Raw genomic sequence first — 17,909 nt, forward strand, 5'->3', positions numbered from 1 at the left:
CGAAAAAGAACCTTTTATCCCAACTCTCTGCCTTCTGTCAAACAGCCAATCCTCAATCCATACCAGTAGCTCACCTCGAACACCATGGGCCCTCACCTTGCTCAGCAGCCTCCCGTATGGCACCTTATCAAAGGCCTTTTGGAAGTCGAGATAGACCACATCCACTGGATTTCCCTGGTCTAACCTATTTGTCACCTCTTCAAAGAATTCCAACAGGTTTGTCAGGCACGACCTCCCGTTACTAAATCCATGTTGATTTGTTCTAATCCGACCCTGCTCTTCCAAGAATTTAGAAACCTCATCCTTAATGATGGATTCTAGAATTTTACCAACAACCGAGGTTAGGCTAATTGGTCTATAATGTTCCATCTTTTGTCCTGATCCTTTCTTGAACAAAGGGGTTACAACAGCAATCTTCCAATCATCCGGGACTTTCCCTGATTCCAGTGACTTTTGGAAGATCTCAACCAACGCCTCCATTATTTCCTCAGAACTCTAGGATGTAGCCCATCGGGGCCAGGAGATTTATCAATTTTAAGACCTTTTAGCTTTTCTAGCATTTTCTCTTTTGTAATGGCAACCATAATCAACTCAGTCCCTGACTCCCTTTAATTGTTGGGATATTACTCATGTCTCCCACTGTGAAGACTGACGCAAAGTACTTATTAAGTTCTCCAGCTATTTCCTTATCTCCCATCACTAGGCTTCCAGCATCATTTTGAAGTGGCCCAATGTCTACTTTTGCCTGTCGTTTGTTTCTTATGTATTGAAAGATACTTTTACTATCATTTCTAATATTACTGGCTAGCCTACCTTCATATTTGATCCTCTCCTTCCTTATTTCTCTCTTTGTTATCCTCTGTTTGTTTTTGTAGCCTTCCCAATCTTCTGATTTCCCAATGCTCTTGGCCACTTTATAGGATCTCTCTTTTTCTTTAATACATTTCCTGACTTCCTTTGTCAGCCGTGGCTGTCTAATCCCTCCCCGGATAATCTTTCGTTTCTTGGGGATGAACCTCTGTACAGTGTCCTCAATTATACCCAAAAACTCCTGCCATTTTTGCTCTCCTGTCTTCCTCGCTAGGCTCTGCTTCCAGTCTATTTTGTCAGTTCCTCTCTCATGCCCTCATAATTACCTTTATTTAACTGTAACACAGTTACATCGGATTTTGCCTTCTCTCTTTCAAACTGCAGTCTGAACTCTACCATATTATGATTGCTGCTTCCTAAGTGTTCCCTTACTTTAAGATTTTTTATAAAGTCTGGTTCATTACACAGCACTAGGTCCAGAATAGCCTGCTCCCTTGTGGGCTCCATGACAAGCTGTTCCAAAAAGCCATCCTGTAAGCATTCCATGAATTCCCTTTCTTTGGATCCACTGGCAATATTATTTACCCAGTCCACCTGCATATTGAAGTCTTCCATGATCACCGTGACCTTGCCTTTCTGACATGCCTTCTCTATTTCCCGGTACATGTTGCGACCCTAGTCCTGACCACTGTTAGGAGGTCTGTACATAACTCCCATTATGGTTTTTTTGCCTTTGTGGTTCCTCAATTCCACCCACACAGACTCCACATCATCCGACGCTATGTCATTCAGTGCCATAGATTTAATTTTGTTCTTAAATAACAAAGCAACCCCGCCCCCTCTGCCCGTCTCCCTGTCTTTTCGATAAGTTGAAAATCCTTGGATGTTTAACTGCCAGTCCTGACCGCCCCTGCAACCACGTCTCTGTGATGCCGACCACATCATAATCATTCACGATGATCTGTGCCATTAGTTCATCTGCTTTGTTACGAATGCTACGAGCATTCAGGTAAAGTGCCTTAATGCTAACTTTCTTACCATTAGAGATATTGGAAGTCATAAGATGTCCTAAGTTATCCTTCCTTTTTGCTGCATTCCCAGTCTGCCTCAAGTTTAAATCCGCCTGCACACATGCTATCCTGCTGCTTATCTTTCCATTTAACTCCATACTCCCTGTCGCTTTCACTTTCCCTTTCCCCCAACTCAGAAGTTTAAAGTCCTACTGACCACCCTATTTATCCTCTTCGCGAGAACATTGGTACCTGATCTGTTCAGGTGGAGACCGTCCCAACGGTACAGATCCCCCTGGTTCCAAAACTGATGCCAATGCCCCATGAAGTGGAATCCCTCTTTCCCACACCAATCCCTTAGCCACGTGTTTACTTCCCTAATTTTCTTATCCCTATGCCAATTGGCACGTGGCTCGGGCAGTAATCCGGAGATTATGACCCTTGAGGGCCTGTACTTCAATTTCCTTCCTAATGCTTGAAATTAAGTGTACAGTTCCTTGCAATATCTCTAGCTCATCCTCCAGCTTGTAATTTGAGCTCAATGTCCTCAAACTGATGTGATTGCCTTTAATTGGCATAGGAACTCCCACTTGCAGCTGTGAAACATCACCTGTCCTGTCATCAGTGTCATAAAAGCATTGGAAAAAAAATGTCCTTATTGTCTTCCTGCCTCCATATTGACATAGGAAATTGGTGTTGACACCAATGATGTGCATCTCGAGCAGGAAGTTGGTATCCACTCCAATATATGCATGCAAAGTGTCACTGATATCATTAATATTCACTAGCTTGGCTCACTGTCCTGCTCAGCACTCTGCTTGTCAGCTGGCTCACTGGATATTTGACCTGCTACCCCTGTCAGACAACGTGAAATGTACAATCCTGAACCATAAAAGTAGCCTGGCAAAGTAAGAACTTTGCCGATTAGAGAAGTTTTGGAAAAATAACACTCTTTTTGCTTCTGCAGTTAAAATAACTTTTTAATTACTCATTATGAATGGTCCTAACCTTTTGATACACCACCTGTGGTTGTATTAGCTGCAAATGCATCCTCAGTTTAATGTTCTGCATCTTTAACAACTTCCTTCATCAACCCAACTTCTGGCATCTCAAATTGCGCACTCAAGCAGCACTGAGAAACAGTGCAAGTGCAATGAGTTAGTTAAAGTAGAGAATCCTGCTTCAGCCAATTAATTTCTTAACTGGTTAGCTCAAATAGGGATCCAAACCTCATAAAAACTTAACTAACTTTTTTCAAACCTTAATTTAGTAAAATTGGATTTGAGAGAGAAATGAGCCCTTAAGCCTTTAGCTCTGCATCCAACTCCTGGCTTCACCAGGATAATTGCCATGTGTGTTCACTTTTTCCTGTTCTCTTCTCCCAAAGTGCGACTTCACTATCTAGCAATAATGGACATAAATATATGCTTAAAGTTTTTTTTCCTTATAAGCATTCATTGCTAACCTTTTTGCACAGTTTTGACTTAGTGTTTCTAAGATGTGAGATGTTTTTCATTTGAAATAAGTAATGTCTGTGTATTTTTAATGTTGTGAAGGCGAATTTACACCTGAAATGCAACTTCGACTACGTCAAGAAATGGAAAAAGAAAAGAGAGTAGAGCTGTGGAAAGAGAATTTCTTTGAAGATTATTATGGGCAGAAGTAAGCACAACTTTTGATTAAATATGTCCAGTCAGCTTTCTAACATTTTAAAATGTAATATTAGCTCTGAAACTTACTTACAGAGCAGCTTAAGAATTGAAAACAAAATTTGTATGACTCCTAACCAAAGGGAAGACTCCCTGTTCTGTCTCGGGTGCCATTTTACGACTTCAAAATTATGGTGTTTTGTCCACTCAAAATTCAAGGTAAAGGATTCCATAACACCATCTGGCAATGAACGAATGAGTTCCCCTTGTAGTCTGACCAGAATTTGTCCCGCAACCAGTGTCAATAAATAAAATGAATTTCAGGTCAACTTCTCATTGAGGTTTGTAGTGCCTGCGTTGTACAAATTGGCTGCTGTGTTTCTTACATTATAAGAGTGAATATATTTCAAAAGTTTTAGTTTGCTTTAAAGTATTTTATGTCCTGAGATTCTAAAAGGTTCCATATAAAGGGATATTCCTTTGTAAGATTTGCGTGGCTATTCTTTTCCATTTTTATTTACTTTGTCTGGGTTTATGTCAAAAAAAGCATCTTGCGTATAGAGAAACTCATGGTGTTCATCGAAGGAATATAACCATATAGTAGTAGCAAAATTTAGAGTGGTTTTAATTTGCAGAGTTAAGTGCCACATTCAAGAACCCATTGGTGTGCTCCTCACACACCATACACAAAATATGATCATTGTTATGGTGCAAAACCACCCATCCTATTTGCACAGGCTCTCCAAATGAGCAACCTTGTGTTATCCTTCTGCTCTTGCCTGTCAACCTGAACACTGCTTCCTTTTCAAATAATCATCTAATGCTCTCTTAAGTACCTCGATTAAATTGCCACTATTTCTTCTAGGCTGTGTGCACGCAACCACTTTGAGGTTCCGCACATGATGATTGCAACATTGACTTCCAGACTTGGAGGCGCATGCAGCCAGAAAGAAAATTAAAGGATTGCTGTTCACCATGCTTACAGGAAATGTGTTTCTGACCCTAACTCCACTCTCTCCACAAAGCATTTTGTCACATAGTTTGCTGCTTTTGCAACTTACTTTAAATCTGTGACCTCTTGTTTTCAATCCTTTCACGAATGAGAACAGTTTCTTCCAATCCACTGTCAGTCGATTCCTGTCCCAGCTTCACCAATTTATCCTCATAACTGAGACTTATTATTCCTGGAATTATTCTTGAAAGCCTCTTCTGTACTCTCTTCAATGCATTCTCATTTTTCCTGAAGTGTAACACTTAACTGTATACAATATCCAGCTGTTGAACTAGTGTCCTATAGTTCAGCATAACTTTCTTCCTCTGGTACTCTGACCCATTAATAAAGCTTCAGATACTGTCTATACTGTCTGCTTTATGAACTGCTTCCTCCCCCTGTCATGTCATCTTTAATGATTTAGACAGTTGTATACTCAGGTCTGGCTATTCCTTGAATACCTTTTAGAATTGCATACCATTTTAGTTTATGCTGTTCGTGTTCTTTGTGTGAAAGTGTACCAACTCTACCTTCCCTATATTGAAATTAATGTGACACCTATTTGCTCATCCAACCACCTTATCAATGTCCCTTTGAAGTTCTGCCTTGTTCTCTTCACAAATTACAGTGCTTTTAAGTATGATGTAATTTGCAGATTTTGATCTTGTTCCCTTTCACCAAAAGGTCCTGATCTCTAATATGAATCAGGAAAACCAAGGGTCCTAATACCAACCTTTTTTTTTTACATTAGATTAGATTACAGTGTGGAAACAGGCCCTTCGGTCCAACAAGTCCACACCGACCCGCCGAAGCGAAACCCACCCATACCCCTACATTTACCCCTTACCTAACACTACGGGCAATTTAGTATGGCCAATTCACCTGACCTGCACATCTTTGGATTGTGGGAGGAAACCGGAGCACCCGGAGGAAACCCACGCAGACACGGGGAGAATGTGCAAACTCCACACAGTCAGTCGCCTGAGGCAGGAATTGAACCCGGGTCTCTGGCGCTGTGAGGCAGCAGTGCTAACCACTGTGCCACCGTGCCGCCCTTTGGGGAACTCCACTACAGACTTTGCTCCAATCCAAATAATACACATTAACCATTACTCTTGTTCCGAACACTTTGCCATTTTTCTATCCACGCTGCTACTGCCCCATTTATTCCATGACTTCTGACTTTGTTTACAAGTCTGGCACTGTGCCAAACAGTTTTTGAAAGCCCACATACATCCTATCAACAGCATTATTCTCATCAGCCTTCTCTGTTACTTATTCAGAAAGCTTCAGCAGCTATTTGTTGATCTACATTTATCCATGTGATTTAAATTTACCCCAAATTATTGTTTCTCCACGTCTGAAGTTAAACTGATTGATATGTAATTCCTGTGCTTCTCATTCCATCTTTTTGTTTAACAAAGGTATAATGTTTGCAACTTTCCAGGCCCCCAGACATGTCCCCCCCACCACCACCAACACCAAGTCTAAGCAAGACTGAATTTATGGCTAATGCCTCTGTAATTTCCATTCTTTCTTCTTTAGTAACCTTAAATGCATTCTATCTGGTCTTTTGCCTTATCAACTGACGAAGGAACAGTGCTACGAAGCTTGTACTTTCAAATAAGCCTGTTGGATTATAACCTGGTGTTGTATGACTTTCAGGAGAGACAATTCATCCATTGCCACTGCCTTATTAAATTTGAAGTCTGAAACAACTGAATTTCTTGTGCCTTCTGTTGGCTAAGTTGCATTTGCTTCCTTGGTAAAGGCAGATGTCAAGTATTTATTTAATATCTCAGCTATAACTTTGTTTCAAGATGTAAGTAACCTTCTTAGTTCCTAACCAATTTCAATCCTTGTTTTACCATCTTTTTTTTTTTTACTACTTATGTGCCTTTAGAAGACTCTGGGATTCAATTTTATGTTAGCTGCTAGTCTCTCTTCATAATCATGCTTTGCTTCATTTTATTGCTTTTCACTTCCATTCTGGACCTGGTATATTTAGCTTGGTTTTAAACTGTATTTTCCATCTGACACCTGAGCATATTTCTCCTTGTTTATATTAATCTCTATCTTATTTTTTATCTAGGGAGCTCTGGATTTATTTGCCTACCTTTTCCTTTTGAGGAAATATAACTTAACTCTACCTTAATCATCATCTCTTCTTTGAAGGTAGCCCATTGTTCACCCACAGAATTTCCATCCAACCTTTGGTTCAAATGTATACTGCCAGCTCTCCTCTTGTCTTACTGTAGTCGGCTCTCCCAGAGTTGATTATTGCTTTTCTTCCGCCGTCCTCTTAATCCTAGTGATCAAATGAATGATCGCTGTCTCTCTTAAATGTTCTGTCACTAACACCTGGTCTACTTGACCACCTCATTTCCAAGAGCCAGGCCTACCAGTCTTCCCTTTTTTATTAGACTGTAACTTCTTTGCAGTTCTGTTTCTCTACGTCCTGTAGTGTCTTTTTAGACCTTCCTGAGCAATGTAATTGCAACCTGTTTGCTTCTTAGCTTTAGCAAAATCACTTCTTGAACCATCTGGGACATTCTCTTCCTCCAGTATGACAATGCTGTCCTCAACTGAGACTGTGTCAACTCCTACTTTTTTGCTATTCCAATTTTGTTGAACACTTTAATGAGCACTGAACAATCAAATTTCATCATTTATGGGGATTCTCAGGAACAGAAATCTTGCTGATATGGAGGAATTACTATTTTATTATTAAACCCTCTCCACTGTATGACCTGCAAAGTATTCAAACCCAGCTCTGTACAGCTGTACTGGAGGCAAAGAGAAAGATCCCAGCAGTAGTGACAGGAGATGTTTGCTTGGAAGGAAACAGGCATTTCTGAATCCACAGATGTGACCCAGGAAGCAGGTCTTATCTTCCTATTTCTGTATTCATTTGTACATGACACTGACAATGTAGAGATCGCGTTTGAGGTCCTGCTTTCTGTTTTTTTTTAATCTCGAAGTTCTGACTCGTGACCACATCCTGCTTCTACTTATGTCTTTGGTGCCGTGTGAACTGCAAATTTTGGCTAATGCAGAAAAATATCCAACAGCTACTCCATAATATCCTTGACTCTGGTACCAGAGAGGTAACATTCCATCTTGAGTCATATCTCTGGCTACAGAAATGCTTGTCTGTTTCCCCAGACTAACATCTCCTATCACTAATGCTGTTATTTCTTTCCGTCCCTCCTGTACAGTTCAGCTGCCTGAGCCATGGGACTGGCTCACATTACAATACCTGCCTGGTTCTCTCCGCCTGCCTGCAATCATCTGTTCCCTATCTACCTGCATGCCTCTGTTCTCACTTATTGCTCACATCCTTATATATGATAACCACATAGTCTTCTGCCTTGTGAATGAATCGTAGTGACTCCAGCTGCCATTAGAGCTCTGAAATCCAGAGCTAAAGTTTCTGCAGCTGGAAAACACCACCTACGGAACTAAATGACATGAAATATCTCAAGACTCCCGACATGCCATAGGATAGGCATTGTGTGGAGGCAAGCTGACCTTCCTTTCTTTGAACTTAGTTTTATACTGTGGTTGCTACTGGCTGAAGATTAAGAAAGTTTCAAACGGAGTAGAAAACAGAATTACTCATCTTTGCTCACCAGTCAGCTTCTGTTGTACCTGTAAATTGCACAACCACCTGATGAAGGAGTGGCGCTCTGAAAGTTGGTGCTTCCAATTAAACCTGATGCGCAGAATGTGGCTTAGTTGTTGACATCTTTAAAAAAAATACTCGGGATTATCTTGGGTCTGCCCAAGTCATCAAGAGCTTTCAAATTCCTTTCAAGCATGTAATCTAATAATAATCTGCATAATTTCTTCAAACAATTGCCATTTTGTTTGGTCACTTCTGATGTACTAAGATGACGACTGCTTAACAGGAAAAGTAGTAGGTACTGTCTGGATTGACTTTGTGTCATGTTATGAAGATTCCTGCAGTGCAGCTGCAATAGATGTTAATGCTTAGATCTGCCTATCTATTAAGAAAGATGAATACAACTTGAGCTTCCCTTAATTTCAGGTATGCCAGTCATGCAATCTCCGAAGTAGTGTTGCAGTGAATTATAGATGGTATGTGGAGTGTCAACCAAAAGAGAAAGGTAGACTATCCCTCCTAGAAATGACTGGCTAAATATTTGAACAGTTTATATTTCCAAACAGCTTTATTTTAGTGTCCTATACAGATTAGTGATGTTTTCTAAAGGATGTTCATAAATATTTCTGTAACGTTTTCTTTTATGCGATGAGAATTTCTATGGACTTCATGCACATTTGCGGTAAGTGTTGTGTGGCTGCATTCCAAAAATGAAACCTTATTTGGTAGGAGCACAGATCTAATAATTGGGTGTGCAGATCAGAGTGTCCAATTTTGCTGTGTCAGTAGTAGTGTGAGGAGTCAGTTTGCATAAGTTTTACAAATTTGACACACATGAAATGTGTACATCACATTTCACACAGTAGGTTATGTTGACTTTTTCACTCCTGATAGGTACTTTGTCAAGCATCTTACTTATTTTTAGGATCAATTGTAGATCATAGGAACAGGAGTAGGCCATTCAGCTCCTCGAATCTGCTCTCATTCAATAGGGTCACAGCTGATCCAACACCCCTCGCATCCACTTTTCCCATAGCTTTTGATTCCTCTACTGATCACAAATCTATTGTAAATTAAATTCATCCTGCTTTCAACCATTACACTTTTCAGAGATTAAAAATATTTCTGATTCTTTCAGTTTCCAAATTGTGATGCTAATGTTATTTATGACTCTCTGAATCAAGTTTCTGTTACATTGGTTTTTATATTGGGTAGGTAGCTTTGCAACATACACCTTGACTCGTGTGAGTTCATATCCCACAACAGCGTAGACTTAAATGTTATCTACTAATTCAAGTTGACTAACAAAGGAAGAAATGCTAGGCATGAGACCAGCTAAGACATTTCACTTGACGCACGGCATGATGTTGGTTAATTGGTTTTCTGTGGATGGCTGCAGCTCCTGATTTGTCAGGCATTGTGCAGAGTCAACACCATGAGGCATTCACGTTGTTTTAATTCTCCTATTTTTAATTCAACTTCACACTACTTAAATTTATCACTAAATCCAGCTTAAATTCTGTTGATGTAATAAGTGTTCCAACAATTTGTGTACATAAGTTCACTGTCCACCCATTTTGCTAAATTGTTATCTACACTGTCTACCAATAACTGGGTTGGAATTTTGTTTGTCTAATTTTACAATGTTGACATGCATTTCAAAAATGAATTAAAACTTACTCTTGTTTTAAAAAGTCCCATTTTTACCTCTTGTCTCACAATATTCTTGAGCATATGCAATAGACCCAGCTTAAATTGTAGCAATTACATCTTCAGGATAGAATTAGTGCAGATGGAATCCAATCAAATGTAAATCAAATTGAAAGTGAAATCTCAGTAAGGAAAATTGAAAATTAACATTGTCACATGTTGCTATACAATGCAATCCAATATATGTGAGTATATTTGTTTTGGTTATGTTAACAGACTGGGCTTGACTAAAGAAGAATCAGAACAGCAGACATCAGTACAAGTGGGAATAGAAAATGAAGCCAGTTCACCTGTATTAGCAGGACCATCTAAACAGCAAAGTCCGGTTAAAAAGCAGGATGAGAGATTAAGGAAATGTACTAGAAGTTCAAAGGTGGACCTCAAATGTAGAGTGAAGCGGAGCCTTATTAAAGAGACAAAGGCTGAACTTCCTGAACCAAGTGAAAAAACAGATTCATGCATGGTGTCTTTTCAAGATACCAGGAGCCAGAAACAGCACAATCATGAGGCCAAGGTGTTTCAGGCTGTTGGCTGTGCAGATGAAGATCAACTTAGTTTAAGTAATAATGAAGCTAGACCGGGACAGCTGGAAGAAAATCTTCCAAGTAAATCTGCCTTAAACTCCAAACCTATATTACTTACAGAAAGACCTGCAGGAATACAATCTCAAGAACATAGCAAATCTGATGGATGTTCAGAATTGACTGATGTGCAACCTGCTGGGATTTCTAAGGATCAGATCACCTGTCTTACTATAAGAAGTGCTGTTTTGAAAAGTGAGTTAGAGCACAATTCTTCAGAGTCCAAAGACCAAAAGAGAAAATCTTCTGAGCATTGTGCCTCAACCTCTGGCCCTGAGAAAAAGCCACGACTTGAAGATCATCAGTCCTTTCGGACCACAATTGATAGCTTTCGGACAGAAAAAGAGCATCCTACAAAAGAAGAGCCAAAGGTGCCACCAATTAGGGTATGTACATATAAAATTATTGAATCATTACTTGAAAAGCACACTGTAGTTTCCATTTTACTGTTGTTAGATAAACAATTTGGGACAGTAGCTGTGATGCTTTGTTTTCTTGAGATTAATGTTAAATCTAGGAAATGCCATGATTCACTTGCCAAACCTTCCATCTGAAAAGCACAATCACTGGTCTCCTCTTTCTGCATGCAAAATAAAACCTTTGATATTTTCCTCCTCTTTAAAATGGTTTGTCCTCTTTTTGTTTTAATGTTGAATGCTTCATACATTTTATTTCAATGTTGGTTGATCTGACATCTGTTGTAGTTAGGAATTCTGGTGGTGTTATCTGAAATAAAGTCTGTTTCTGTTTTTAATGACTGGAGGATTTGTGGTAGTTGAGTTTCATGCTGTGTGGTCCCCGATGAGGTGCTGTGTAGGTTAGGTCCTATTTAAAACTTGTATTTTATTTTGTCATACCTGCTATCTTTTTCTCCTAAGTGAGATTATTAGTTCGGTTCCAATTGGTGCTAAATTACTGAATAAGTGGTCCTATAGATTGTGATTGCACTTTCACGGTTAGAATTGCTCTCTTTGTATTGATAATCATTTAGCTATTTTAGGTTACTAAGTTTATGCTTAAAAGTTGTAAACTTTGTCATTTATATGTAATAGTGTATTTTACAAGTAAATCCAGCTGAATAGTTTTGACCTTTTTCTGTGCAGTTTCCCTGCAGTTGCTAGGGTCTTGGATTCCTTATCCTAATCTTAATTCCTTATCCTAATTCCTGAAAAATCCTGTTAGCTCTCCAGTGGAAAACATTATTGTTGCAAAACATGATTCATTGGTGAAAAAAATTGGTTTGTCTGCTCATGCTCTTGAGGTATTCTGCTACAAGTGCTTAGACCGAGACAAACTACTTACATATTAAAAAGCCATCCACGAGAAAATTCTAACGGAAATGTATTCTGTTCATAGATTTTAATTAGAAAGTAAGAGCTTTATGAATCCCATGTTGTGCTTTATTAATTAAGATCTTAAAATTTGCATTATCTCTTGAGACTTAATATAGCAATTTACTCAGTTGATGTACACATGTCTGAGTCTTTATATTGAGAGTTTATGCCTCACTGTGGGTTTGGAATATGCCATCTAGACTGATACTATGAAAGCACTTTGTTTTAGATAATTTGAACAGAGACCTTATTGCTTATTTTGGTGGCTCAAATTGGTTTGAAGAATCTTACAATGATACAAAAGCAGATTTTTTTCCGGGTGTCCTGACTAAGGTCTTTGTTGGTACACAGCAGCATTTTAAATACAAATTTGTGAATAATTGCTGATGTGCTGTTTAAGGAGCCTTGGGTTGGAATGCTTGAGTCTTACAACATTACAATGACTACACTACTATGATGTGCTTTGGGAATCCAAAAGACTTGATAAAGTGTTACACAAGTGCAAGCTCCTCCTATCTGTATGTGTTTTCACAGTGACCAGAAATTTACTTTGATTGTGTCATTCAGAGCAGGACATTTTTCTTTCCTGATTTTATGTTTTGTAAATGTACATTCTATTGGTAAACCATTACGTGGAGAGAATAAACAAGTAAGCTGGAGAAACCTGGATCTATTAACTTGCAGCTGGTCACTTATAAAATTATTATTTTGTTGCACATTAATGCAATGGCTTGGTGAGAGTGCACACCGATTAAATTATCTTTTCTCTTTACAGATTAGCTGACCCATTGTGTGTTATCAGTGCTTTTCTGTTTGCATTTAATTTTTCAGTTACAGTTTACCTTTTTGGTTTTGCTGTGTAGAGTTTTGAAATTATTAGCAATCGCTGAAGAATCAATATCTCAGCAATCAAATCTTCATCCAAAAAATGTTGTATGAAGTATAACCAGTTGCTGTCTTTGTTGTAGAACTTATTTCATTAAAAATTCTGTAATAAATTTTTAATTATTTTTCTTCCAGATTCAGCTCTCAAGAATCAAACCACCATGGGTTGTCAAAGGGCAGCCAACCTATCAGATTTGCCCCAGAATCATCACTACAGTTGGAACAGTCAGTCGAGAAAGGACAGGTGCCAGAACACTTGCAGATATCAAAGCCCGTGCTCAACAAGCCAGGGCACAAAGGGAGGCAGCAGCAGCTGCAGCTGCCAGTGTTACAGTGGAAGCAGGGGGAAGGGGTAGTGGTAGTAATGGACCACGGGGCACTGATTCACTCGGACAGAACAACGGAAAAGCAAGAGCTCTTGAACAAACTACAACAAAACATCAGTATAGAACACAGCTATTGCAAACCTGCTCAACTGATGAACCAGAAAAAAACAGTGATGGAGAGAATAGTGTTAAGCAAGGTATTATAATTGAGGAGTGTGTGGAAAGTGATCTAATTGACATAACACCAGGTAAATTGGAGACAGATGATATCCAGCAAACTGATTTGGGAGGTGATGCTAATTACACAATAATTAACAGTAAATCACCAGATTTAGTGGTTGATGTGCAAGATTGCAATCAGGTTACTGTTTGTCACCTCAGTGACATTGTGGTTTCTGACGGGCAAACGGACAGTGATGAAACTGAAATTCTTCAAGAGGATCAACCACCTGAAACATTGAACTTGAGTGCTGACAGAGACAATATCTGTAATGAATCGAGTGAAAAGCTTAAATGTGAAGCAACAATCGTTACATTTCCTGAAGCTGATAATCCTTTGCATCTACCCTGTGATCAAATCCAGAAGTCTGAAAAGGATAAAACAATTTGCATTGATGAATCTCTTCAAAATTATGGTTTCTCGAGACCAATAGTTGCTGAAACTAAGAATACTGTCGTCCTCAACACTATGGACATCCCTGTTGTGGGGGTGAAAACTGCAGAATCTGATTCATTGCCAAGTAATGAAATGGAAACTAAAGCAAACACTACAGATGTTTTGACTACCCAATTATCAGGTGAATTTCCAGAAACTGATTTATGTGAACAAGAAGTTAATCGATGCATCATAAAGGAAATTGAATCTCCATTAATCCATAAAGTAACTTGTTCTCCAACTTTGCAGTCACATGATGAAAATGATAGTGATTGTGCTGAAGTTAACGTAAGTAACCAGCAAGAAATAAGCAAGTTACTGGAGGCTTCAAATGTATCTCATATTGCAGAGAAACAGATGACATCTGTAATAGTGTCAACATGCTCTAATAAGGAACCCAGCCATTCATTAACACAAAAACTTCCTCTCGAGTCTGAGGGGCTTAACTGTTTTGCTTCTGATGATGCAGAATGTGCGCCAGAGCACCTTATGAAACATGAGCAGGCAGCAGCAAATGGCAGGCACCAATCGATAGAATCAGATGTTGCAGTATTAGAGGATGTCTTTGGCCAGCTAGTCAGCAAAAGGCAGCAAAATTCTGAGAGTGACCTGAATATGAATGGCTTGTATTATAAGACTGAAATAGGTAGACAGCTGTCTGATGAAGGTTGTATACAGCCCACAAATGAAAGAATACTGAAAGATGACAGAACCCCTGTTTGTTCTAAAAGTGGTGTAATTGTGGAAAGTTCTGATGCCTGCAAAGGGACTAATGATGGTGATCTGCCCAAACATTTACAGATGTTAGAGGATAATCAGCTGCAAAAGGATGGAAGACCAAATGAGTGTCTGAATGAGAAGGCTGAAACTTTGCATAACATGCATCAGACTGTCTCTTTGCTACATCCAAGTGTTGAAAAGCCGAAAAAAGTTGGTAATTTGAATAGGCCACTCTCATCTGTTGAAGTCAATAACCCGTTGGTTACCCAGTTACTTCAGGGCAGCCTTCCTTTAGAGAAGGTTTTGCCACAGTCACATTCTGGTACCAAATTGGAAATAACTCGGTTGCTTATACCGCCTCCACTGCTTTCTGAGAACCCACAAGTGAAGCAGGAAAGAAATTTCAGTCAGTTGACTGTTGATGTTCCACAAACAACGGATATCAAAAGTATAATCAGTGGAGTACACAGTGGAATCAAGTTAACTGATTGTCATTTGCATAAAATATTGTCAGGAGATTTTCGAGATTTGTCTCAAAAACGACTTGAACAGATGAAGTCAACTGTATTGCAATCCGGTAAGCAGTATGTGCAATCACAGATGGTCTTGGACAGGGATTGTGCAAGTCTTGGAGATGGTCCAGTTGTACAGGAGCAGCGAAATAGAACACCAGATCTTTCTAAACCTGTTGAAGAGTCTGAAGCCACAACAGAAAAACTAACTCGTGCTTCTTGCAATTTTGAAGATAGCAGCAAAGAACTAATGAAAGTCTCCCCTGGAAATATACACAGTCCCAATGTAAAAAACCCTATAATTAGAAATATGCCTGAGACCTTGAAGAAAATCAGTAGCTCTACCGTGTCTGGCTACTACATTCCAAATACACCTACCTTTTGTAAAAGTTTGGAGGCTCAGAACACAATATTTGGTTCGGTAATAGCTAAAGCGTGCAGTGGAATACCAGGGAGGCAAAAGGTTAGCCATGGTTATTTACATAACACAGTTGTTGTGCAAAATGATGGAAGCTGTAGAGCAACAGAAGTAATAAAGATTCAATCAAAGGGTTCGGTTATTGAGCATGTGCCAGGCATTGCCCAGACTTCACCAGAAAGGAATTTAATTGGAATGGAAAATATGCAAAACGCAAGAAGGGAATGGCTTCCTAAACTTCATGAAAGCTTTAAAGTCATCAAAACTGAAAATATTCCCACATGTCGAGGAAATAACCAAAACCAAGACATCATTGGTATAAATGATGGTGCATACATTCCTTTTGATTCTAAAGACAAATTGTATGTTGGACCAATAAAGATGGACTGCAATATTGGAAAAGTTATTAAAGAGACTGGTCTACAATTTCAGCATTCATCAGAACATTCTCTCATTAATTCCCAGCTCAGTATTCAGCAGCAGTTATATGGCAAGCTTCCTAAACTTTCATTCAGTAGCACAGGATTTAGTCATATCACCAACACGTCTGTTTCAGAACTCTCTATGAGTAACTTTCCAGCATCTCTTGCTGGAAGTGTAATGTCGCTGAGTCAAAAGGCGAACTTTGGGAATCACAATTCTTCAGTTCCTGCTCAGACATTTGCTGAAAGCAGTGGTGTCAATGAAATGACTTTTAAATGTTCATGCAGACTAAAGGCCATGATCATGTGCAAAGGGTGTGGAGCATTTTGCCATGATGATTGTATAGGCCCATCTAAGCTTTGTGTATCATGTCTTGTGGTGAGATAGTGAAGAACTGTTGTGAAGAAATGACTAATCTGGATCCATATGATGTGGATTATTATAGCATGGTGAAAGTGCAACATTTATGTATCAAAATTGTGTATCATTGTGTATAATTTTGCCTTTTTTTTGAGTCCAGTCTGGCCACTGTACATAAATGGAAAGGCAGATAAACTGCATGCAAAAACGTTAGGAAGTGTATCTTAGCAGTTCCTAATGAACCATTTTTGGACTGAAAATCATGAGGGACCTATCTGTTGGAATTCCTATTAGAATTTTTTTGCTAATGTTAATGTCTTTTCTTACCAGAGATGTGTAAAGATGAAGTTGTTGATTCCACAATAATGGTCTATGCACTGATTTAGTTTGTAAAACTGAAAGCAACATGTTAATACTGTAAAACTGACCACATGATTAAGCATGTTGAGTTTTTGCTATTTGTTCATGACCTAATACAAAGCAGTGTTCAGTTATTTTTTTCAATGTTAAAATGCTTATAGTCTCCTACATTGGTATGCTTTGCATGTTGGTGATGTTGCTCTTCAGAAAGGTTGAAATGGAGAGTGCAGTATTTGATGCTTCCAGTGCGTTACTGACACCGGCATCTTTACACTTTGTTTTGTTTAGCTTGCTTCCCCCTTATTTGGAAGTGGTAGAATATAACCTATGAACACAGTGTTAGCAAAGATGCAAGCTTATTAGGTGGCCTTATAGAAGTGGTTTGTTGTTTTCCATTTATAATTGCGAAGAACAATGGGGCAGAAGTCTTTTACTTCATTGTTTGACCTGAATCTCATTCCCTGTTTACCAAAGACATTCTGCAAATATAAATTTATTTAGAAGTGGCTTTACAAACTCATTCTCAGGGTACATTAATCTCCAGCCATCAAATCTTTCTCCTTTCTATTTGTCTATGTTCATGCTGTTGTGTTGACTGAGTATATGCTTGGGATTTATTAGTCTCTAATGCGTGGGTGACTTTCTGTCTGTGTTTGCTGTATTTTTATTTACATCTTTACACAGTATTGAATTGTGTAGTAAATTGAATAAAATACATTAATTATATTGTGATGTGGTGCATTGTTCATATAAATCTGCTAAGCTCTTTGATCTTTGCATTCTCCAAATTTTATCTGTTTGAAGTATTAAAAGAAATTTTGTTTCGCTGGACAGGTTATAGTCTCTCATCTGTACTAACATGTGACAAAACCACTTGTGTTTTGACTGGGCTTTTGAGGTTGCATATTGGAGTGAAAGAAGTGAGTTTTCAATGATTTAAATTGTACTGCTTTTAGTTAGTTTTTTGAGAATGACTCCCAACCACAATTTAGGCACATTTTATGTTTTTAATTTTATGTTAAGTAAATTTTCAGGGAAATGTCAACAACACTATTAAAATTGGGTAAACCGCACTAAGTTATTGTTTAATATGTAAACTAACATCAATAATTAGCTAATCTTATTGTGTGATTATCAGCATAGATGAAGGCTATGGAGTTTACAGAAGATTATTGGCACAATTTTTGTCAAACCAAACTAGTAATTTAATATTGAAAATATACATTTCATAAATAATTATAAGAGTGAATACAGGATCAGTCTAAACTTGGAGTACTAGTGATTTTCATAATAGGTGATTCCTAAAAATTCCTGTCTTCAGAATAATTCATTCTCTGTTCTGTTTGCTTCAAAAAATAAGAGCATTCTCTTTCTTCATCTTTAACTCCTTGGACTCATTTGAAATTTTTGGGTTTGTCTTCTAGATAAGGGCAAATGTAAATGGTATCAAGGCTGAGGAATGATATGCATTTTCCTTTTTGGTTAACCTTAAAGTTCATAAAAAATTGGATTAAAAGTGGACTATTCTGCCCTTTGAGCC

The 17,909-nt window shown here is 38.5% G+C and overlaps 1 protein-coding gene across 8 annotated transcripts in view; it reads left to right on the forward strand.

Annotated features, from left to right (window-relative positions):
- Positions 1-17,138, forward strand: part of LOC122560167 (polycomb group protein ASXL1-like) — a 106,527-nt gene extending 89,389 nt beyond the window's left edge. For all 8 annotated transcript variants that reach the window (XM_043710512.1, XM_043710511.1, XM_043710513.1 and 5 more), the window contains 3 exons: positions 3,377-3,482; positions 10,012-10,762; positions 12,731-17,138. In XM_043710512.1, coding sequence (XP_043566447.1) covers positions 3,377-3,482; positions 10,012-10,762; positions 12,731-16,036 — 4,163 coding nt within the window. In that variant the 3' untranslated portion in view covers positions 16,037-17,138. The remainder of the gene's footprint in view (positions 1-3,376; positions 3,483-10,011; positions 10,763-12,730) is intronic.
- The last annotated feature ends 771 nt before the right edge of the window (positions 17,139-17,909 follow it).

Source organism: Chiloscyllium plagiosum, chromosome 20, assembly GCF_004010195.1.
Source record: "Chiloscyllium plagiosum isolate BGI_BamShark_2017 chromosome 20, ASM401019v2, whole genome shotgun sequence".
NCBI classification, from domain to species: Eukaryota; Metazoa; Chordata; class Chondrichthyes; order Orectolobiformes; family Hemiscylliidae; genus Chiloscyllium; species Chiloscyllium plagiosum.